This window comes from Thermobia domestica, chromosome 6, assembly GCF_964235325.1.
Source record: "Thermobia domestica chromosome 6, izTheDome1.hap1.1, whole genome shotgun sequence".
Classification (NCBI taxonomy): Eukaryota; Metazoa; Arthropoda; class Insecta; order Zygentoma; family Lepismatidae; genus Thermobia; species Thermobia domestica.
The window spans coordinates 70,125,661-70,149,767 of record NC_137459.1 but is presented as its reverse complement, the minus strand read 5'-3'; the positions used below and the strand labels follow the sequence as shown (position 1 = coordinate 70,149,767).

Here is a 24,107-nt window from a genome sequence, read left to right as displayed (position 1 = left end):
ACATGAACTAATAATAATAATAATAATAATAATAATAATAATAATAATAATAATAATAATAATAATAATAATAATAATAATAATAATATATAAAACATTGGAAAGATTGAGTAGTGTACACTTCAGAATGTAAGTTTCAGCTTGCATCATACATTCTTAAGATTACAAAAAGGAAATTTGTTCCTTTGCATTAGAACAATATTTATAGGATTACAGAAAGTAAACTAATTTTTCTGAATTCCGATTTTTTTCCGAAATCGTATTCTTCTAAATTCCGGACCTTTTCCGAATTCAGGAATTTTTCCGACATCGTAATTTTTCCGAAATCGGAATTTTTCCGAATTCCGGATTTTGGGAAAATTCGGAATTTTCTGAAATCCGGATTATTTTCGAAATCGGAATTCGGAAGAATTCCGAAATTTTCCCGATCTTACTTTCCGGATTCAGGAAAGTAAAAATTCCGGAATTGGCCATCCCTAATATATATATAGTGGGTAACTCATGATCGCCCAGGCCATACTACTACAGGTATAAACGTGAAATATGGAGAATACTCTTTTGTCACGAAAGTTAGGAATAAGGAAGGATTTTTGGAAATATCCATTCTAATGGCGTAAAAGGGGGTTCAAAATTTCCCCCAAGATTAATGTAGCTCACGAATCCCTGGCGTTAAAGAGATGAAACTCGGCATATGAACTTTTCATTAAAAGTAAGCGAAAAAGCATTTCAGTGTTTTCGTAAATTGTGCTCCAGAAAGGAAACGGGGGACATTTATAAAATACTCAAATTTCCCTTTGTTTAATCAAGAAGTGGCGAATGTGGGGAATCATTTAAGTTGGAGATCTGAAATTCGGTATATATATTTTTAATCAGAAATAAGGAAACGCATATTCCAGCGTTTCTGACAACTCCGCTGCAAATGGGGAAAAGAACACATATATATATATATATATAAATTATATTGAAATTTATTTTTATTTATTCACAAAGTGCTGAATGTGAAGATTCACTTAAGTCGGAGATTTAAAATTCGGTATATAAACTCTTGAACATAAATAAGAGAGTATGTGTTTCAGCGTTTCCGAGAATTGCTGTAAGAAAATTTCGTTGGCGTTGTAAGAAGATTCACTTACAAATGTAAAATTCGGTACATAAGCTCTCAAATAAAAGTAGGAGAATATGTATTTGAGCGTTTTCGCTCCTATTTAAAATAAATAAATAAATAAAAAGTTTCACACATTCTAAAGTAGTCAAATGTGAAAATAAAATGTTACATACTAATTACATCCTCACAAACAGTTAAACTTCACGCCACTAAATTAATGATACTTAATGGACGTAATCGAGCTACCTCTTTCTTAGTGTATTATTTTATTATTTTTACGTTTGGACTAAAACGAAACAGAATAATATGTTTCAGGGTTGATTTGAGTTTAGTGATCCATTCGGAAGCGAGGCTATATGAGACACGCACCTACAGCTTAACGTGGGATCCGAACTACATGAGCTCCCGCCGGGAATCGAACCCGGGTCTCCCGCGCCAAAAGGCACATACACTATCCACACAGTCACGAGAGAGCTTAGCAATCTGTTTCAGCTAGAACGCATTCCAAACTATACTAACATAAAGGAACATTACCATAAACTGAATCATGAATATTATTATAACATGCAAACAACTACGAACTAGTAACACAATTACCCCATTTCGTAACTGTCAATAGAAAATGATGGCTAATGCTCATACATACTACAGGTATACCACAAGGCGAACGCAATATTTACCTGTCAGTAAAAGCCTGTAATTTTCAATAACTTTCTCGAACATCCATATATTGTTCTCACCAAGCACTTTTATAACCATTTTTTGCATATCCACACAAAGGTCGTGAATACTTCTAAGATCTTCAACGCTCAGGAGGTACAGAAACCTACCCAATAACCATAGATTGAAAGCTAAAATAAGATAAAGTGTTATTAGATATTTTCAAACGAGGCAAAATATTATATTAAAATTACATAGCCACACTGAAGATCGCGAATACTAAATCAGGGTAATAAATATAGAACATTTACAAATTTTTAAATTATTACATTAAGCTTTATGCAGGATGTAATCTGTTGTTTTAATATAAAGGTGAGTCGACCAGAACATGACTTTCCTTCAAATCCGGAAATTTAAATCTTTAAAAAGTAACACTACGATAATAAATGAAATATTTCAATGATATTGTGTATGTAAGTTACAAATACATAGTTACTCGAACTGCTGGAAATATTCCTGCAACGTTATTTGACGCAAAGAATTCACCCAAGGAAACTATTGAAAATATCACAAACGATCCAATAAATATTACTATACATATTAACTAGATTTATATGATATTGTTCGTGTCATTGTGCTTCACTCTCTCTACATTCAACAATAACCACAACAATTCAAAACCTTCGGCAAATTTACGTATCATGTTTATGTAGCTTTCTCTACAGAGTCATGCAAAGATCTTATTGTACCTTATTTTGCAGTTTACTCAAGAAATATACAACGTAAAAAAAATGGAGTTTTTTTCCTCTTAATCTTCAACAACACTGCCAAGCGTAAAGGAAATGTAACACACAGATTATCAAATAATGAAAAACATCTGTAGATTGTAAAAAGGACAATGTGTGAAGTGGTAACATCGAGAATGAATGTCCAGAGGCTAATTATTGTTAATGGTGTAACGTGATAATTTATAGTACGTCAGGCAGAGTTGCACGTAGACGCGTGTTCAAGCGGTAAGACAGTGGTGATACAACATGTGAGATCAATCTGAGTTTCGAAGACACCAAAATCTGGGTGTGTGGTTAGTTGGTGAAAATGTATCTAAGATGGCCAGTGTGTTAGATGTCCCATAAGGCAGTGTCCAAGACGATGGCCTACTGATTATCGGCGAAGAGTAACAATGGACGGATGAGAAGTTACACTTACAGGTATCACCGGCTGACCACTAGGGACCGTAGAGCGAATACGGTGAAAGTGACTGAGGAATCAATCAGCACCTGGAACAGCCTATTGTGACAATCACAGTTCAATGTGAGTTGCAATAACCAGAACATCCGCGATCAGGTTGGAATTTCTAAACTGTTAATCACCGCCAACAGCACTTTAGTGCGAAGGAAATGGTGCAGAGAACAAGCGAAGTGAACCGCTGATGATTAGTAACGAGTAATATGGTCTGATGAGACCTCTTTTATATTATTCCCAACAACAGGCCGTCTTTATGTATGACGGAAGAAGCTTATGCTCTGAATTGTGTCCTCCCTATTGTGAAATATGATATCGCAGCTGCTCTGCCTTGTTGCGGATGCAATTTCCTGGTATTCAATTGGTCCTGTGACTATGCTCACAGGAAGCATTACTACCAGTAATTATTTGGACATTTTAGATGACCATGCACAATCTATGTTCCAGATGTTTCCAGTCAATGATGCTATTTTTGAAGATGGCAATACGCCAATTCAGACTGCTGGAGCTATTGGGGTGTGGTTTAATGAACATCAGCATGAAGTACAACAGTTCCTCTGAGTCGCCAAATCTCCAGACCTCAGTTTTAATACTTGTGGTTAGTCTGTAGTTAAGAATCCAGAGCACCTATTCTTCTCCAGCTTCGCTCACGGAATTGAGTGCTACGCTGCATCACGAATAATACAATTTCGCTTTGGAAACCATTCACGTGATAACGGTGCATTACGCAGGTAAGTTGCATTCTCTTCAGATGTCCCTTATTATTTTGGTAACTATATGTACATTTCATAATAAATTCCCCATGATAGATATATTTGATAACTATCTCTATAGTTACATCCATAACTATCTTTGAAAAAAAAAAAAAAAAATGGAATAAACGAACGTACCTTCATACTGTTGAAAATAAATCCCTCGAACATCATCTTGGGGTGCAAATATTTCCACTCGAATGCAGCATCTCATCACACACGTTATCATTGAAGAAAACAAATCAACGCTTTCTCTATCATGGGTGTCACACATTGTCTTCACTGGTTCATAAATCATTTTCCAAAAGTTCGCATGAGGCAAGGATATTTGTTGAAATTCTCTGGAAACAGAAAATGATGAATGAACGAACCCTCCTACACTTTCTCCAAATTTACTATTACTTGAATCTTAAAAGAAAAACGCATAATGTACTCAATTGAATTAACAACATCCTCCCTTCACTCACTTCAAATTCTGATTACTGAAAAATTATTGAACTTACAGGCTTTTAGCTCTCGACTGGAGCCTCCAGAGAAGATGTACTTATTAAATTTAAAATTAGACTGTTAAACACGTTAGCATACTATCTAGGAATATTGTTATAATAAACAGAAAAGCGACGTATTATCATTTCAGAAATGCGCAGTGCAGTCTACAAATTTAACTTAGCCCTTTCGTGGATCACTTTTTTCTATTAGTAGGACTATGCCTCCTTTAAGTTTACGTTTACGTTTATGAGTTACCTAGGTTATGAGATTTAAAGTTAGTTTACAGCATGGGCGTCGATACTGGGGCTCCATGAGCAGTCATCCCTTGAAGTACGCTTGTCCCCCTGGGATCTAGATTTTTGCTTGGATTTTTGACAACTAAACTCACGTACCCGAATCACCCCACAAAATTATTCTGAAATCGTCATCGATGGCTTGCAAAAGTAGCATAATTTCATTGTAAGCAGCTACACTACTGGAACAAGGTATAGTGTCTTTCGAGCCACACTTACACAAACGGAACTGTCAACGGTTATATGTAGTGGATAAAACACGCATATGTTTTGTGTCCATTTACTTAGCAGCACAAGTTGCTACTCATATATCATCGTCATCAATTCACCTAAAATGTCATCTCAGAATACACAATAAAAATAGGACTTACAGAAATAAAACACAGTCAATAAAAGCCTATGTTGTAATACTGATTATCGCTTCTATATTCTACAGTTTAGTATTGAGAGAAGGAAAGCAAAAAAACTTTCAAATTAGAAAAGTTGAAAAACCGTAATCAACCGCCGCCTTTCACATACTTTCATAGTAGATTCAGGACAAGCTCAAAGCGATATGAAATCATTGTTCGAGTGCAATTATCATTCCTCTAATGAAAAAGACTCATGGCTGTAGTTGGAATAACGCTTCTTAGTAGAGAAAATAAAGCATACTTAATCTCCTTTAGTGGGAAGAACCATTTCCACTGACCACGAAAGACTAATATACAGTAAACTTAAAGAACTGTCATGAAAGTAACGTACACAGAGCTTATATCGGACCGATTTTGAAGGGTACTCACTTTATGAGATACCCCTTCTACCGATTGTGTTTTGCAAAGTGCCAAAAATCAGTGGATACTTACTTAACAAGATGTAAAGCCTCCTTGAGCATGGAGAGGCGGGGACGCGGCAAGTCCTGGTAGTTCATAGGAAGGATGTGCAACCATGCAGGCTCGATAATATCCACAATGTCCTGGTTGTTGTAGATGGAGAATCCTGGGCACGAATGGTCCGTTACATGAAAACCCTACGTGCTCAATAAAATTCATGTCCGGATATCTACCAATGTCAAATCATCCGTTGGATCTGGCCAAAATGTTCCTCATACCAGTCTCAGACAATTGCGGCCCGATGACATAGTGAATTGTCATCCTGAAAAATCCCATTGTTGGCAAGGGTACAAGAAGCCCATAAAGGGTTGGAGCTGATCACCAAACAGCTGAACATCTTGATGACCGGTCAATTCTAGTTCAAGAGGACCAGAAAACTCAAACCACGCCATGTAAACACGCCGTAAACCATTACGGAGCCACTAGCAGCTTCGAGTGCTTTATCGACAAATTTGATCCATGACTTAACGGAGTCTGCACGACACAAGAGCCATCCTCGCGTACCCTGAAAACATGACTCATCTAGCCACACTACACTCTACCAGTTATCTAAGGCCCAGTCCACGTGTTCCAGAGACCAAGTAAATCACTGTTGGCTTTAGTCAGCAATTAGTAACTGCACTCGTGTCGGTATACGCCTCCGATATCCCATGGAGATCAAATTGCACTGTACTAACCTCTGACAAGGGGGCCACTTCCTGATTCATCCTGTCAGTTCACGCACTGTTTCTCCAGACAAGTCTGCCCAGACGTCGCTGATCGCGGTCATTTAGCACATGTGGGCGGCTACTGCGTTGTCCCTGGTGGGTCGTAATGCTTCAATGTCTTACTTACGGTCCATCCTTGACGCCATTGAGCGAGGAAAGTTCAATGTCCGGACTACTTTCGAAATCGCATGCCCTATTCATCTAGCACCAACTACCATCCCACGCACAATCGCCAATAATTCCCGTTAGGTTACTATCACTACAGTACACTACATTTCACTGTACTAACAGAAGTCCAACTGACAGCACTAAAATTGTTTCGCGCCGTTTAACCAATTTTCGGCGATGTTCCAGCGATGTCAATAAGTTTCCTGCCCATAACTTTTGGCACTTCAGTATATATGACCCGCCCAACATCGAAATTTCCATTACAGCAAACTCAGATGAAGCACAGGCAAGCGAATTTGGCCCTATTCTTCAATGCAAACTTTCTAGAGACCAGAGAAGAGCGCTGCTGCCGATGCTGGAGGCGCCTATTCAACAAGGTCAAAATAACAAAGTCCATTGGACTGGCATCAGGACTCTTTATGGGAATGTCTAGAAATGGAATGACATGAATTTCAAATTTTCGTTCGATTTCCTTAGAAAACCGCAGAGATGTTCTGACAGTATGACTTGCAGCTCTCTCCGTACTTCTCCATACCTAGTTGGCGTCCACATTGTGGAGTGTATATTCAAAAGATAGGTGTCAATGTGTTCCTGGAAGTATCTTGCATTCCCTTTAAGTTTTTTTTTTTTATTATTATTTCATTTTATTTATTTATTTTATTCAACCTTGTGCCAAACTGTCTCCCAACTGAATCCCAAAAGAATCACAAACCGACGCAGAAAGCTTTCTCGGCAGCGACGAAACAAGGAAACAAGTAGCAGCGATCCTTGACATCACTGTCACGGTATCCAGCGCCAAAATGTGACCAACAATAGAATTGTAGTATGTAGTATGCTACGCTTATTGTAGTATGTTTAAGCCTTGTATATGAAAGTTTATAATTGTATGTTGATCAACGGAATTAATCATAATTATTCCTTCCTTTTCAGTTATTGATCTACTTACATTATTATTAGTATTAACAGTGCTCTTTTTCTAAAATAATAGTTAAGGGGTACGGTCAGTTTACAGCTAATTTAACCCAACTTAACTTTTGCACTTGTAAACAATATGTACAAGGGCACATAACCAATTGCAAAACAGTCACTATACAGCGCGAGTTCTACGAAGCACGGCGTATCCAGACATACATAATATTACATATATATATATATATATATATATATATATACGTAATATACACCTCAAAAGAATTGAAAATACAAAACTTAGAAAGAAAAACAAAAACTTTAAAACGTTTATGAGGGATATAGTACAAAAAGATACAAACATATAAATAGTACGAATCACTACTTACTTATTCACCAAGATAAGAGCTCAGTCTTCACAGTAATCACAAGGTCAGTAATATGATGTCCATTCAAGTTCCTACAAATCTCTAAAACAAGATCAAAGAATGTCTTCAATGATTATCTACTAAACTACACTAGCATATAAGGAATATGACAGTAAAGGAAAACAATACAGAGAGTGAAACTAAAGTTCTACAACAAAAACATCTACTACATCTAACAAGTTCTTGAACTTCTCACAAGAGATAAAGATTGAACCCGAACGCACTTGCATGGCGTTGTATGTTCGACTAACTGCTTTTAAGAAGTAACTGCTAGTCTTCTGGGTTGCTTATTGCTGAGGAGGAAGATGAAAGCTTTACAGTTATCACATGTTTCGAACTGTTCGATATGAAAATCACGAAATTTGTTATGTAGAAATTTTGTGCTTAAGAGAGTACGAGTATATCATTCACTTGTACATATACAATATAGAGAACGCATAAGAGGGTTGCAAAAAGCGGGGGGCTTTTAAAATACTGTTAAAGAGTTGCACACGATCGATTAGTCGTTTACGATCATTTTTATATGTCCTTACTCCTTCTCATCCTATGCCAATAGTGTGATAAAAATCCCCAGTAAGCCCAAAGTTTATTCATATGCAAAGTCCACTGTACAGAAATGGATACAGAGATTACTATAAATGTGAAGAATTTTATAGTAATTTTAAGTGCACACCAGTGGGCATATCTACTGTACTGATCCTTGCTGATTTCATGTTTGCACTGATACATATAAAATTCCACAGTACATTTACCAATCACGCAATTATTATTCTCGTGGGGGCACGGTGACTCAAGGCTGCAGCTGGACTGCTGCATGGGGTCCCTGGTTCAATCCCCAACTATGTAAATTTTTGGTGGACAACATCGTATCCGTGAGTTTTCTCGGGATATTTCCGTTTCCTTCCAGGTTCTCATTCCACCACTTCTTCGATCATTCACTTGCCTTATTCATCCATCTTCCTTTGCCTAAAGGGCATAATTGTGGGCCATTAAACTAAAAGATTTCATTTCATTTTATTATTTTCGTACACTAGATTTCATACTGTATTATACTGAACTACATTAAACTACGCAACAATACATCTTTAGGATTTTAAACTTGTAAGTTAGGAACTAGGCCTTTCAAGCCAGCTTCCAAAGCTCTAGTAAAAAAAATTGATCATTTCTGAGGGATTTAACTACAGCGAGATTTCACTTTATAGCATTAATCCATGTATATACGTATTCTTTAACATTGCTCTAGTAAATGATTCCCGAACGACTTCGTTATTTTCTCGTTGCTGGTTTTCTTTGGTTTCTTTTTGATACGACCATTCCCTTGCAGACATTCATCCACTATTTTATCTTTACGTTTTAGTGCGTTACAAATTAGCGTTTTCTTGTACTTAAATCGCGTCTTTGTTTCCCACACAGAGAGTTTGTCTTCACCTTTAGCTTCGACATTTTATTAAAAAGAGACAATAAGATATGTGACTTAGCCATGATACTCACTGTTAAAAAGTTGAGAATTACCTGGTTCTCTAAGACGTAAAAATGTCAATAAACTGTACTATAGGCAAATTATACAGTAGGCCTAACAAATATTCAATATTCTCCAAGAATTTAGATGTTTCCATTCTTTTCCATCCTCCAACACTGGTTTGGAGTATTAAGCACAAAAGCGCTCAGGACTGAAGAAAAAACGAAAAGAAATGGTGTTTAGACATTTTCGCATTTCTTCACTAAATGTCAAGGCGCCTTTATTCGTATCCTGTCAAAAGATGTGTACTAAATTACCCGTAGACAGTGCGGAGCAGGCGAACGAGATTAAAGGTGTGCAAGTACTGGAATATGCAAAAAAAATAATTTCTCAATTGTGTATTAGTCTGAAAATATTTCCGTAGTATACACACAGTTTCTAATTCTATTTTTTTCTGGCTAAGATTATGGATTTTGTTCGCAAGTGCGGTATTACTTTGAGGGAATAACAGAGCCATTTGTCGTGATATAGGTGTACTACTTAACCGGATTGTGCGCCATCCTATACTGATCCTATGGTATAAATATAAAAAACTCAAATACGTCAAAATTAGAGATACGCGGTGGTGTTGAATCTCAGACGAAGATATATACATATATATACCTTGTATCAGCGAAATCTGGTTACATCTCAATCAATTGGACAACAATATGTGTTTAGAGTTTTCAGAATTAAAAAAAAAAAAAAAAAAAAAAATCTCCAACAGTTTTTGAATACCTTTCATGCAACACGTGTGTCCCGTTGGTAGTCTAAGGGTTTAAACTCTTGTTAACAATTTTCAGACTACAATCTGGGAGCGAAAATTCCCAGATTTTTTCTTATCATGCATTTGGAAAAACTCATTTTCATTATGTGTAAAACTGTGTACCAGTAAATTAATAAGTTTATATATTACTTGTGTTTATTTAAAAAGTATGATCCTATTTGTCAAGTACTCGGGTTTAAATCTGAGAAAAATTTCCCCACCGGTAGCTGAAATCCAGTACCATGTACACGAAAAACATGAACATGAACTAGTTCATCATAAAAGGACACTTAATTTGTTATGTATTGTGAGAATTTTATCTCAATAATAAGCACCAACCCAGAGATCGCGATACTTAAAGAGCACCAGATATCCCGATTTAATCCAGATATTTTCCTTGTCCAGACTCCCTTTTGACTGCAAACGTAACATCAATAAATCACTGTTAATATCTACCACGAAATTTTAAATTATATGTTATACATTAGTTTATTCAAAATAATGAAATATACTACACGAGTACTGAAGACGGGGTCAAATTCTTTACTAACAGACTATACTATTGATTTTCGGGATGGATCTGGAAAAGTTCACGAAATTTCCGCTGAAACCATTCCACAAGACAAGTAACAATGGATTAAAATATCCGCGACAATTGAAAACTTGTCAAATGACGCTCTTGTAAAAGTGATTCATTTGACACAATTATGCATTGGCATATTTCACTTTGATCAGTTGAGTGTCTCATTTCTTGCGGTTATCAACTTAAATCATGAAAATCAATTAAATTGCAAATTTTATTTTCAGTCAAGTGTAGTGTATGATGCATACACAGAAACCTGAAATATTTGTTTGGTATTATTTTCTTTTACAGATAATGCTTTTATTATTTTTTTAAAAAAAAATGAAATCAAATTAATAATCCACCGAATTCACGTTCTAATAGTATTCGAATCTATTAATAAATTGTATTCTCATTTAGGTGACATTTCAAATGGAAAAATGAAATGAAATGAAATTTTTGAGTTTTACATCCCACGCTTATGCCGGTTAGGCTAAAGGAGACGGTGATGATGAGAGATGAATGAAATGGTGGAATGAAGAAAGTGGGAGGAAACGGGAGAACTCCGAGAAAACCCACGCACACAGTGTTTGTCCACCACAAAGTTCACTTGGCGGGAGCAGGGTTTGAATCCGAGACTCCTAGCACCAGAAGTGAACAATCTACCACTGAGCCACCGCGGCCCTCACATTTCAAATGGGTTCTAACATTTGTACGTATAGTCTTAACACCATGCGTACTGCTTTCTGCCACACAACTGGGAAGTAAATGATAGTTCTAGTGACAACTCGACACTAGTCCGAATCACATAAAGAAATTTCACTCTAATGAGAAGTTTAGTATTCATGAAATTACTACTTTTACGAGCTTACTATGAATAATACTAGTAAATAAATTACTTTATCCATATTACAAAAGAGAAAAAAACTTACTAAACAGAATCATGTAATAGAAAATACTTAAACTAGATTATGAATAGCACTACTAAATAACTAATTACTTTATAATACTACAAGAAAACTAACTAATTATACAGTATCAAATAATAAGATACTTATACTAGCTTATTAAGAATAGTACTACTGAATAACAAATTACTTTATCGATACAACAAGAAAACTAACTCATTATACAGTATCAAATAATAAAAAAAAAAAAGATAATTATACTAGCTTATAATCAATACTAAAGAATACCTTACTTTATTGACACTACAAGAAAATCAATCAACTATACAGTATCAAATAATAAAACAAACAAAAGATACCTACTAGAGGTGACTTGGATATTTCCAGTATTCTGGTAGAAAAAAAAAATCCACTACACTACAATGAACTAAACAATGGAGTGCCTCATACAATCGTATGCTGTGATATTTAACCGCCTGTAAAATATGTTGAAAAAACTAAATCTTCTTCAATATTCTAATAGAAAGAAAGAATGCACAGAAAGTAGTGGCTTGAAAAAGGTAGCTGTTTGCTGGTCCTTTATTCTCCCAGAAGGCCGGTTGTAATCGACACCCACCTCTCATGGCAAACTTTTTTCTCACCTGGTTCATCGTGTTACATACATTTAGACCTTTTTTACATTCGCATTACAGTTGGTACATAAAACCAGTGTTAAGTAGAAGTCCAATTTATATATATAAAATTGAAAATCACTATGTTTGTGACTCTAAATCTCCTGAACCGCCTGACCGATCTCCATCAAATTTGTAACATGGATGAGGTTTAAGGCTGGGCTGGTTTTAGGCTATTCACTTTGATGGTAGAACTGAGAGGTTGGGGAAGGGGGGAGGGGGTATAAAAATAAATAAAACTTAATAACTCCTGAACCACTCTACCAGTAGCGTAGCTAGAATTTTTTCCAGGAGGGGCCAATAAAGGGCCCAAGAAAATTTTGAGGGGGCCTTCTCCAATGGATGAAAAATTGTATTCACATTAATATATATATATATATATATGTATATATATATATATATATATATATATATATATATATATATATATATATATATATATGTGTGTGTGTGTGTGTATGTGAATGTTTTCATCTTTGTTGTTCATGATTTTACTCTTTTACAGTGAAAATGTAGAATTCACTACCTCAAACAACTGGGGTACATTAATACAATCGATTTCTAATATAAGTAAGTAGTTATTTAATCACGGTGTTTAAAACAAGTGTGGCTTGTTGATTTAAGTGGAAACAGAGAAACACACTTTAACAGGTAAAGAAAATAACTTATAGGTTCATGCCTCTATTCTTGTGTGCAGCAGCAAACTTACCAACAACTTCATCAAGATCTAACGATCTAAATTCATAAGAAATCAACTTTGGGTTTCTCTCGTCTTCATACAACTTAATTGTTTGGGGGGGGGGGGTTGTGTTCACATTTGAATATTTCCAGATCACTTCCATAATGCTGGTCCATAGGCTCGACAATGTTGTAATTTAGAAAGTTTTCGCTTTTTGGATGTGGAGAGGTGACTGATCTAATGATTTTGCTACGTGATCCAAAGCGTTTTTCCGTCTCAGTGATTGCATTATCAATAGTAGGCAGAAAAGCCTCTTAGTACATTATCTTTAGAAAATTCGTTTTCTGCCTCCAATGAAGGAACAGATTCATCCAAATTTGAAGGCAAATGTTTAATTCGTTTTCACTAGAAACCCCTATAGCTTATCAGTTTCCGGCTCTGGAATTTCAACACCATTTTCTTTGCATGTTTCCAAACATTCTTGATAGATTTGTTCGAATGATGTTCGTTGAGACTCATATTCTCCAGACTTCATCTTCGACAACTTTTGAACCAGTTAGTCTACAAGAATCAAACCTTCTGACATGTCTGCATCTACTTGAGATAAGGCTAATCTCAATGTTAGCAGCAGTCATCTTAAATTTTATCAGCCCGAAAAATTCCCACTTGTGCAGGTCACACTAATTTTCCGGATGGAATGATGGAAGTAAATAAGTATCACATGTTTCAGATATGGTTTAATGCCGCATAATAATACCGCATCTAAAACTAAGTAATGAATTTCCCTTTACTTCATGAAAGTTATAAAGTAAACACCCTTTGAAGCAAGAAGAGGAAATGTGTTTTTCTTTCCCTAATATCAAAGGTGTTAGAACAGACATTTCAAATGCAACTCCTTACATCAAAAGAAGCATACGTGGCATTTTTCTTTCTTTCGTTTGTTTACTTTCACTAGCGTTTAGAATTTGATGTGAATTCAAATACAATACACTTCACAGTCATACCGAATGGCCAAATCTCAGCGGTAGAACATCAATTTTAGATTCAGAAGATTATGTGATGATCCCTCGTGGGTAAATATTTCGATTGAGAAGTTCACCAAAATTCTTCCTCGGCGTCAGTAGGGGAATTTTTATTGCCCTATCGAATCATTTCCCTCATTTCTATCCTCTGAGCTTCGAATGTTTCAAAGTCTTAAAATGAAACCAAATGTAGTTCAAGCAACTTAAAGCTATTATCCTGTAAAAATGAAATGAAATGTTTGAGCTTTACGTCCCACGGTTATGCCGGTTAGGCTAAAGGAGACGGTGATGATGAGTAATGAATGAAGTGGTGGAATGAAGAAAGTGGGAGGAAACGGGAGAACCCCGAGAAAACCCACGCACACGGTGTTTGTCCACCACAAAGTTCACTTGGCGGGAGCATGGCCCCTAGCACCAGAGGTGAACGCTCTACCACTGAGCCACCGCGGCCACACTATAATCCTGTAATCGATACTGAATTAATGTTGTTAGTTTGTTCAAAATTCGTCACCACTGATTTACTGTTCTGCATAATTCCTACAATGTAATTTTCTCAGAAATGCTGAATGCTTAATTTTCTTAGAAATTCATATTTTGACAAAGAACAAATATAAATCTGCGATAAAATTGGGTATTCACTGACTGAATTTACTGTATGGAATATATGTGGACCAGTCTCACAAACTCCTCATTTCTCTCTGATTACTAAACATTAGAAAATGGGATGAAACAACCTGATCACGGGACCAACTACCACTTTTACACAAAATAGAGCATTACTGCCGCGACCAAGTTGTATCATCTCGGTATCTTACCTGATAGTTAGTAATTAGGAGATTGTAGCACTGGCATTGATAAGCTTTCTCTAGTAGTAGTATTTGTGGGATTAGGGTACAGTTAAAATCGTTTAAAACAAAATAGTTCTGAACAATTTATTTTTAAAAATCACTGATTTTTACTACATTTCCCCAGGCTTTAGTTAGTAATATAGGTCCACCAAACGCTGACACCCTTTTCCTTGGAATTCGCTAGTAGCGCTAGCTAAGTCATAGCAGAAGGTTTCTACAGAGTTGAAAACGGCTAAGAGCATTAGGAAAAAAGACATACTAGAGACAAGTCCAGAAGGTAGTCGAGAGGGAGAATCATTATCGGTAGTAAGTACTAGGTGTAGCTAGTATTCAGTATCTTGTTGGGGGGCCACTAGGGGGGCCAAGAATTTTAGCAAGGGGGCCTGGCCCCCCTTGGCCCTCCCCTGACTCCGCCACTGCTTACCTCTTATGCACAGATACGACAGCGTGGGATACTGTCGGTCAGTAAATAATATAATCTGAAGTCATCTACCATACGTAACTAAATATAATTGATTAATCATTTTTATTAATCAATAAATAGTTGTTTGGTAGATAAACTCATAATAATAATAATAATAATAATAATACCAAATTATTTAATGGATGCTATGCATTTGTTCTATGTCGCCATAATCAATGGAGTTGAGTTGATTTTAGTTTAGCGTCCCTTTCAGCACTGAGGCTATATGAGACGTGGACCTACTGATTAACGTGGAATCCGAACCACATGAGCTCCCGCCGGGAATCGAACCCGGGTCTCCCACGCCAAAGGCGCGTACGCTAACCGCTTAGCCACGGAGGAGCTCCCATAATCAATGGAAATCAATTACTTAGTGTACGAAGACTTTTTTCGTCCAACACAAGTGTAATGTTTTACTGCAGTGCATGTTATTTGTAAGTATCCATATCATATTTTAGTATGACTTTCAACATTGAAGCGAATGAGAATGCCGACTGATTTTCTATTTTTCTGGTTGTTTGTCAAAAACAAAGGAGATAACTAGATAATGGACAGAGGTTAAAATGAATGTCCAGGTGGCGAGGTCAATGCAAGCATTCCACAGACTTCCGTGAATTAGATCTTCCCGTACTACAAACTAAAACGAGTGGAGCTATTTTATACGGAACGCAACGGTATTCTGCAGTTCGTAACTTTGTTGTCGAGAGAGTCTGCAGTTCGTAACTTGGCTCCGCCACTGCATTCTACCGATCTTGATCAAATTTTCAACATAGATGAGGTTCAGGCCTGGGATTGTTTTATGATTTAAATTTGACGGAGTAACGTAGGGGAGGAGAAGGACGGGGATATATATATATATATATATATATATATATATATATATATATATATATATATATATATATATATATATATATATATATATATATATATACGGTATGTAAAATAAATTAATGTAAGACCGAAAGTGACTATTTTTGTAAGTTTATAACTCTTGAACTATTCGACCGATCTCAATCAAAATTTAGATACATGAGGTTCGGATTTGGAAACATTTTTGTAAGTTCACTTTAACGGTAGATGCTAGGGGAGGGGGACGTATAAATAAAAACTAATAAAACGTAATTACTTTTGAACCACCCAACCAATCTAGATCAAATTTTCAACATATATGAGGGTCGGGCCTTGGGTGTTTTTTATCGTTTCACTTTGACAAGCCAACGTAGGGAAGGGGGGAGATATATGTAAAAATAATTAAAATAAAAATGACTGTCTTTGTGACTTCATCACTCTTGAGCCACCCGACCGATCTCAATCACATTTTCAATGTACATGAGTTTAGGAGCAGGGATTACTTTAGGCTATTCACTTCGACGATGCAACGTAGGCGAGGGGGATAGAAATTTAAAAATGATCCAAAATGACCGATATTAGTGTTTAATCCATAGTTTTTGGGGTCGATGAGAGAAACTGTGTCAATTCTGATGCTGTTTTGAATCCAAGTTCAGCCCCGATGGTTGGGGAGGGGGAGGGTACAACGTAGAGGAGGGGGATAAACATTTAAAAATGATCGAAAATGACTAATATTAGTGTCGAATCCATAGTTTTAGGAGTAGGTGAGATTAACAATTTTGATGCCGTGTTCCGCAGCATGAAGGAGGGCGAAGGGGAGCTATATATAATAATGATCGAAAATGACCAACATTAATGTCTAATCCATAGTTTTCGGGATCATTCAGATGAACAGTGATATTTCCGCTCAGGTTTAAACCCAAACTCAGCCCCGCCACTTGGGGGAGGGGGAGAAAGGGATATATAAAATGATCGAAAATGGCAACTATCATTGTCGAATTTATATTTTTCTGGGTCCCTTAGAGAAACAGTGATACTTTCGATCCCGTTTAAATCCAAATTCAAAACCGCAACTTGGGGAGACGGGGAAAAACAGATATTTAAAAATTATCGAAAATAACCTATATTAAAGCTGAATCCATATTTTTGGTGGTCGCTGAGATGGACGGTGACACTTCCGATTCCATGGCCCGCAACATGGGGGAAGGATATATATATATATATATATATATATATATATATATATATGGTCAAAAATGACCGATATTGGTGTTGAATCTATAGTTCTTGCGGTCGCCGAGATGATCAGTGATACGATGCAACATAGATCCAAATTCAGCCATACAACATGTTCATTTAAATTATTTATTTCAACTCAGAGAAACGAGTAATATGTGCCAGTTAGTCATAAACATCAAAATATAACATTTGCAGGTGATAAATTGATTATTTTTCTCAAGCTGTCTATTTCTATTTGCAAAGTTACTGCTGGTTCTTTCGTACTCTGTAGCACATATTTGGTTCCTTCCATTTCAACTTAGGTAAAAAAATAAATAAATAAATTTGAACCATCACCATCTCAGATATTGTTAAAACTTTTTTTTTATAGCTACTAGACATGTTTTTAAGAGAAACAAAATTTTTTGTTTTGTCGAAAAAAAATCTCCCGCCAAGCAATGGGCCATCAAAGACGGGGAATTTAATTTATGAATTGTAGAAGACATGGAGAATGGTCAACTTCGGAGCCCCATCATTCAGCTATGGAGACAGGTAGAGTTATAATTCTTGTTGTGGTATGTACGCAGGGATATAAATACACTATATATTATTATAGTTTGGTTTGCGCATGCGTATCTTTCTCTACATAAATTAATAAATGAACGTCAGTTTATTTGAAAAGTCGAAGTTTGCGAATTTTTTTCGAGCACTTCCGGTTCGAATTTTAGAATTCTATTTTCACGGTTGGTAAGACCTAGTTACCCGCTTTCCGAAAAAAAATTGTATCGCTTCTGTGTGCAACTGTTTTGTCGCAAAAAACTCCAGAAACTGTAAAATTTTCAAAAATCGCCATTTTTGGGTGCCATTTTCTCGAAAACAACATCTTTCAAAATTCTGAAATTTTGTCAGATGGTTCAACTTTACATGAATAATAAGATCACCAAATAACATTCTCGACCAAAGCTTCATGAATTAACTATAGCCTTTTGAAGTTAGCGAAATTTCGTTAACTTTGATGTCACAGTTATCAACACTGGAAACAGTAAAAGTACAATGATTTGATGATGTTTGTAGTTCACATTCATTAAATGAAGAATAAAAGGTTTTTCTGACTGTTTTTTCTTCTTATTATTTTGATCAAAAAGGCTCTCTGAAATAGTAAAATGAGCCTCCCAATTTTCAGTTTCTTTTTTTTTTTTTCTTTTTTAATATTCCGGATTAATCTGAGATGGAAATTACGATTACGAACCACAAATTTCAAGTTTACTTACTTAAAATAGTCTTCGGAAACAAAATTTCACTGATTTTTTTTCTTCTTTTTTTTCACATGTACCGTGGAGATGCTCCAATAGGTGTTGATGCACTCACAACTCGTCCAGGGGTGGATCCAGGGGAACGATCGCCCCCCCCCCCACCCACACACAGAAAAATAAACTTTCTTGTTTTATATATAAATGAAACCCATCCTCGACTTTTTAGCTCTTAAAAATAGCTCTAAGTAGCAGTATTACAACCCCCCCCCCCCAGAAGTCCATCCTGGATCCGCCCCTGCGCAGCACATTGTCGATAGCCACAAAACACTTATTTTCACTTCTCTTATGCTCTTCTGGAAACCTATACCCTGCTGAAGGTCCATGTGGAAGCATAAACAGCAGCTCAACTTCACGTAATTCATGATTTATTCATAATATTTCTGCTACGCACCATTGGTTATCATTTGCGTATGTATGTGACAAAAGTTCCTTTTTGCAGACTTCTTAAATCTACACTTTGAATTGCAGAAGCTTGATTTTGGGGGAAGCATGAAGTTCGATCATGGTGACGCGTTACTGCCATAAAAACTTTGCCATTTTCCGAAAGCCAAAGGTGACTTCGTTGAATACCAGTTACCGGTCGCATACTTTAGTTGTTGTTGAATTCAGTTCTAGGCAACAAAACGAGAGTAATACCGGAGTTTGTACTTGCGCTATACTCATGAATTCTGCATGAATTCTGCGGTTTTAATACTGGGTATCTGTTTTTGCCTAAAGTTATGCCGCGTTGACACATTTTTTACACCCCCGCCCCTCTCCGCAATACCATCGCAAAGACCCTTACATGGCCGGTTTCACTGAAAGAACACTGCTTTATCGGACCTGTCTGCATCTCGAACATCTGAAAGCAATTTTTAGTGGGATTCAGCACCATCAGAAATCACTGACACGGTTTGGGAAATTGTAGACACTTATTTTCAAGTTGTTGAGTTGTGTTGATTTTAATTTAGCGTCCCGTTCAGCAGCAAGGCTATATGAAACGTAGACCTACTGATTAACGTGGAATCCGAACCACATGAGCTCCCGCCGGGAAGCGAATCCGGGTCTCCCACGCCAAAGGCGCGTACGCCAACCCCTTAGTAACGAGGGAGCTCACTTATTTTCACGTCTTCGAACCTTTGTCTAGAGCCTATATTTTCGCTTTTCTTCGTGTATTCTTTTAATCATTGTTTTTCCATATGGCATACGTAACACTTTCATTTTCATCAGGATCAGTAATTAAAGACTCCACACTTATTCCTTCTACTCCAGGACATTCACCACATTCTTGAAGAAGACACCTGTCATTTTCTACGGATCATACTACTAAATGAAATAGATCACTGATGACAGCTTCAATACAGGCTGCACCTTTGATTTGTTTTAACGCAGTAGCAGCTAACTTAAAATTTGCACAATACACACACACTTCCCTCGCAGGTTGTGGACTGACCCACTTTAGTCGAATACTATAAATAGAGGTCTGCGCGGATACAAAATATTGCATCCGCAGCATCTCTATCCGCACCCGCAGATAATGAGGTAGCAAATATATACAACTTACATATTCTATAATACACGTAGTTTTCTGAATTAAACGAAACAATATATTGTATCAGTTTCCTCGTGATCAAATACCAACTACGATAAATAAAATGCAACATAAACCGTGCAGACACAAATTAGAAATTAATGAACGATTTATGTACTTACCCAAGATCTTCAAATGCAGATATCGGACCAAAATAATGCCACGTAGGTAATATCCCCTCAATCAACTAATTTTAGAGCACGTCACTAAGTTTTTAAACTTCATCATACTCATAAAAAAAAGGGGCATTTGTTCTAAACACAAAGGCGAAATAGAAATAATCGTTAATAAGAAATAAAAATTAATCACAGGACCACAAACACATCCACATATCCCGAACTGACACTAGCAACAATAATTGCACTAAATTTAAAAAATAAGTGACGAAACTAACAACGCAATACAATGCATGCTTTCACGACCAAGCTCCTTCGTGGCTAAACGGGTAGCCTACCCGCCTTTGACGTGGGAGACCCGTGTTCAATTCCCGACGGGAGCCCATGTGGTTCGGATTCCACGTTAATCAATAGGTCCACGTCTCATATAGCCTCGCTGCTGAACGGGACGTTAAGCTCAAAATCAACTCAAGCTTTCACGACCACGCTTTTACTAAAACTAGAAGTGAAAATAACTTCGAATACAAATAGGAATTCTATACCGTTAATTTCGGGAAGAGGCAATAGAGGAAGTTTAGAATTTACTGCTTTTTTTTGCAGCCCCCACTCATTGTTGGACACATTAGGATATGAGAAACAATGCATTGGTTGTTCTTTCTTTCTTTACCAGAGGCCCAAAACATACATACATATACACATACACACAAGAAGAAAGAGAGAGAGAGAGAAAAACAATTGCTGTTATAAAACTCCAATCCCTCAGAATGTTCATTGAGGTCCATGGCACCTCTCCGAAGAGAGAAATCTGTGGGGTCGCAAACGTGCATTCAGTATTTGCTGTACTTCAAAGAACACAGTGAAAAAAATTTTTTTTTTAAAGAGAGAGAGAGGGAGAGAGAAAGATGATCGTATGATGTGATTTGTTTACTATTTTGGGGAACTACGCGCTTCTCCAGTTTGTCACAAAAGGCAAAGATAATTCTGCTGACCAGTTTTCAGTTTATGGAAGGGAATGCGGTGTTTTAAATTAGGGTTTTGGTTCCTGACCTCTCAGGCTAGAAAAACTTTACTGGAAGATATTTGCTCCTCTTCAAAGCGAATGGTCTGAACGTTTTCAGCTTTATCAGAGGGGCTTTGGCGGCAATTATTTGTCTTTTTTACAGCAAATAGCGGTACTTGAGGAGTAGCGATGGGGCCTGTCGTTTCTTTCTGTTTAGGTCAGAGATGTCATTCACCTACAAAACGGCTGCTAAAAATATTGAAAACAGCAATAAAAGAATAACTCTCTCGTGTCATTTTTTGTCCTTTTGCTGTCACTGAGTCACAAGCTTCAAACACACTTGTATTTTGATTTTAATATTTTTCAACTGGTTTTAAAACTTTTAATTCAAAACGAACGTTTCTAGTGTTCTTTCCACCATTATCAGAAAATTCACAGCATTATTTTAGGTAGAAAAAATGTAGGAAACATTATCCGCAACTTTATCCGCTATCCGCACAGAAAAGAGAGTTATATCCGCAAGTACCCATAGTGATGCAGGATATCCGCATCCGCGCAGACCTCTAACTATAAAGTTCCGAGTGACCCATTCTTATGCTGGAATTGTTCTGCATAAAAAGTCCGTAAATTTCTTTGAGGGAACGCGTAAGAAAATGTTTCGATTTTTTTTTTTAACTTTTTGTCGTTTTTCGATCACTGTAATGACATCGCACTTAATTGAGACTTTGTCTGGAGCATTCCAAATCATCACTGAGGTAATAGTTTAGGCTTTTTATAGATCATCAGAATTTATTGGATGGCCATTTCAAGTAAACTTAAAATTTGTGTGTTTCGTAATCGTAATTTCCATCTCAGATTACTTCGGAATAAAAAAAAAAACGGAGGAGAAGAGGGAAGGATCATTTTACTATTTCAGAGAGCCTTTTTGATCAAAATAATAAAAAAACATATAAAAAAAACCTTTTATTCTTCATTTAATGAATGTGAACTACAAACATCATCAAATCATTGCAATTTTATTGTTTCCAGTGTTGCTAACTGTGACATCAGAGTTAACGAAACTTCGCTAACTTCAAAAGCCTATAGTTACTTCATGAAGCATTGGTCGAGAATGGTATTTGATGTGTTTATTATTCATGTAAAGTTGAACCATCTGACAAAATTTCAGAATTTTAAAAGATGGTGTTTTCGAGAAAATGGCGATTTTTGAAAATTTTATAATTTTTGGAATTTTTTGCGACAAAACAGTTGCACACAGAATCGACACATTTTTTTTTTTTCGGAAAGCGGGTAACTAGGTCTTACCAACCGTGTAAACTGAATTCTAAAATTCGAACCGGAAGTGCTCGAAAAAAAATTCGCAAACTTCGACTTTTCAGATAAACTGGCGTTCATTTATTAATTTATGTAGACAGAGATACGCATACGCAAACCAAACTATAATAAAATATAGTTTATTTATATCCCTATGTACATACCACAACAAGAATTATAACTCTACCTGTCTCCATAGTGGGGGCCGCGGTGGCTCAGTGGTAGAGCGTTCACCTCTGGTGCTTGGGGTCCCGGGTTCGATCCCAGCCCCCGCCAAGTGAACTTTGTGATGGACAAACACCGTGTGCGTGGGTTTTCTCGGGGCTCTCCCGTTTCCTCCCACTTTCTTCATTCCACCATTTCATTCATTACTCATCATCACCGTCTCCTTTAGCCTAACCGGCATAACCGTGGGACGTAAAACTCAAAGATTTCATTTCATTTTCTGTCTCCATAGCTAAATGGTGGGGCTCCGAAGCTGACAATTTTCCATGTCTTCTACAATTCATAAATTGTACTGCCTGTCTTTGATGTCTCATTACTTGTCGGGAAATTTTTTTTCCACAAAACAAAAAAATATGACTCTCTTAAAAACATGTCTAGTTGCTATAATGCATTTTCCTAACATGAGTAACATTATAGGACCACTTCCTAAAGCAGGAAGAGATTTAAGTGCATACTATAAAGATAACCCTGAATGTTCTGTCTCTTTTCGTGGAGGCCTGTGTTCAATTGGCCCCCACACCGTGAGTTGAATGCAAATGGAGATAAGGCGAAGGTCAGTTGTTGGTGTGGATATATCCAACATACTACCTGTTTGTGGCATTTCAGTTACACCATGAACTTGCGTAAGGAGAGAGTGAACGTGAGACCTCCACAGAGTGTCATAAGGGCGTGTATGCTGTACGAGTGCAAACTGGGGGGCAACGCCGCTGCAGCGGAGCAGAAGATATGCCAGGTCTTTGGTGCGGGTGTCATGGCTACACGGACAGTGCAGCGGTGGTTTAACAAGTTTAAGGACGGTAACGAAACACTCATCGCTAAGATGCACCATGTGCCAGAAGACCAACACATGTCGAAATGAAGATCTTCAGGCAGCATCTCCATCAACATGGGAAGCACTACAATTTGGGTCGATGGGTCCCACATGATTTGACTCCGGGACAGAAGGCAACGCGAGTAGACGCTTGTGTTTCTTTGCTGTCTTGTCTGAGGAAGGAGCCATGTCTGGACAGAGCGTTGACATGTGATGAGAAGTGAGTCCTGTACGAAGCTCCATTGCACTGTCATCACTGGTTCGCATCCCATGAACCGGTTCCAAAAAAGCTGAAGCTAGCACTGCACCAGAAGAAGGTCCTCCTGTGCGTTTGGTGGACTGCTCGCGGCATCGTGCATCGGGAATTGCTACTAAGTGGTCAGAGAATCAGTGCAACTGTGTACTGTCGGGAGTTGAGCCGTGTTCAAGAAAAAATCAAAACTCTGGAGCCAGCCCTTTTGAATGGAATATTTGAGTTTTACGTCCCACGATTATGCTGGTTAGGCTAAAAGAGACGGTGATGATAACTAATGAATGAAATGGTGGAATGAAGAAAGTGGGAGGAAACGGGAGAACCCCGAGAAAACCCACGCACACGATGTTTGTCCACCACAAAGTCCAGCCCTTTTGAATTGCAAAAGAGTCCTCC

General features: G+C 37.1%; 1 protein-coding gene across 3 annotated transcripts in view; it reads right to left on the bottom strand.

Annotated features, from left to right (window-relative positions):
• LOC145688047 (serine/threonine-protein kinase ATR-like) overlaps positions 1-24,107 on the bottom strand; it is a 297,516-nt gene that overhangs the window by 260,207 nt on the left and 13,202 nt on the right. For 2 of the 3 annotated variants that reach the window (XM_081761752.1, XM_081761751.1), the window contains exons 3-4: positions 3,898-4,100; positions 1,786-1,956 (exon numbers count right to left, since the gene is read on the bottom strand). In XM_081761752.1, coding sequence (XP_081617878.1) covers positions 1,786-1,956; positions 3,898-4,100 — 374 coding nt within the window. Of the gene's footprint in view, positions 1-1,785; positions 1,957-3,897; positions 4,101-7,583; positions 7,665-24,107 lie in introns of all 3 variants that reach the window. The other variant, XM_081761753.1, reaches the window with a different exon arrangement.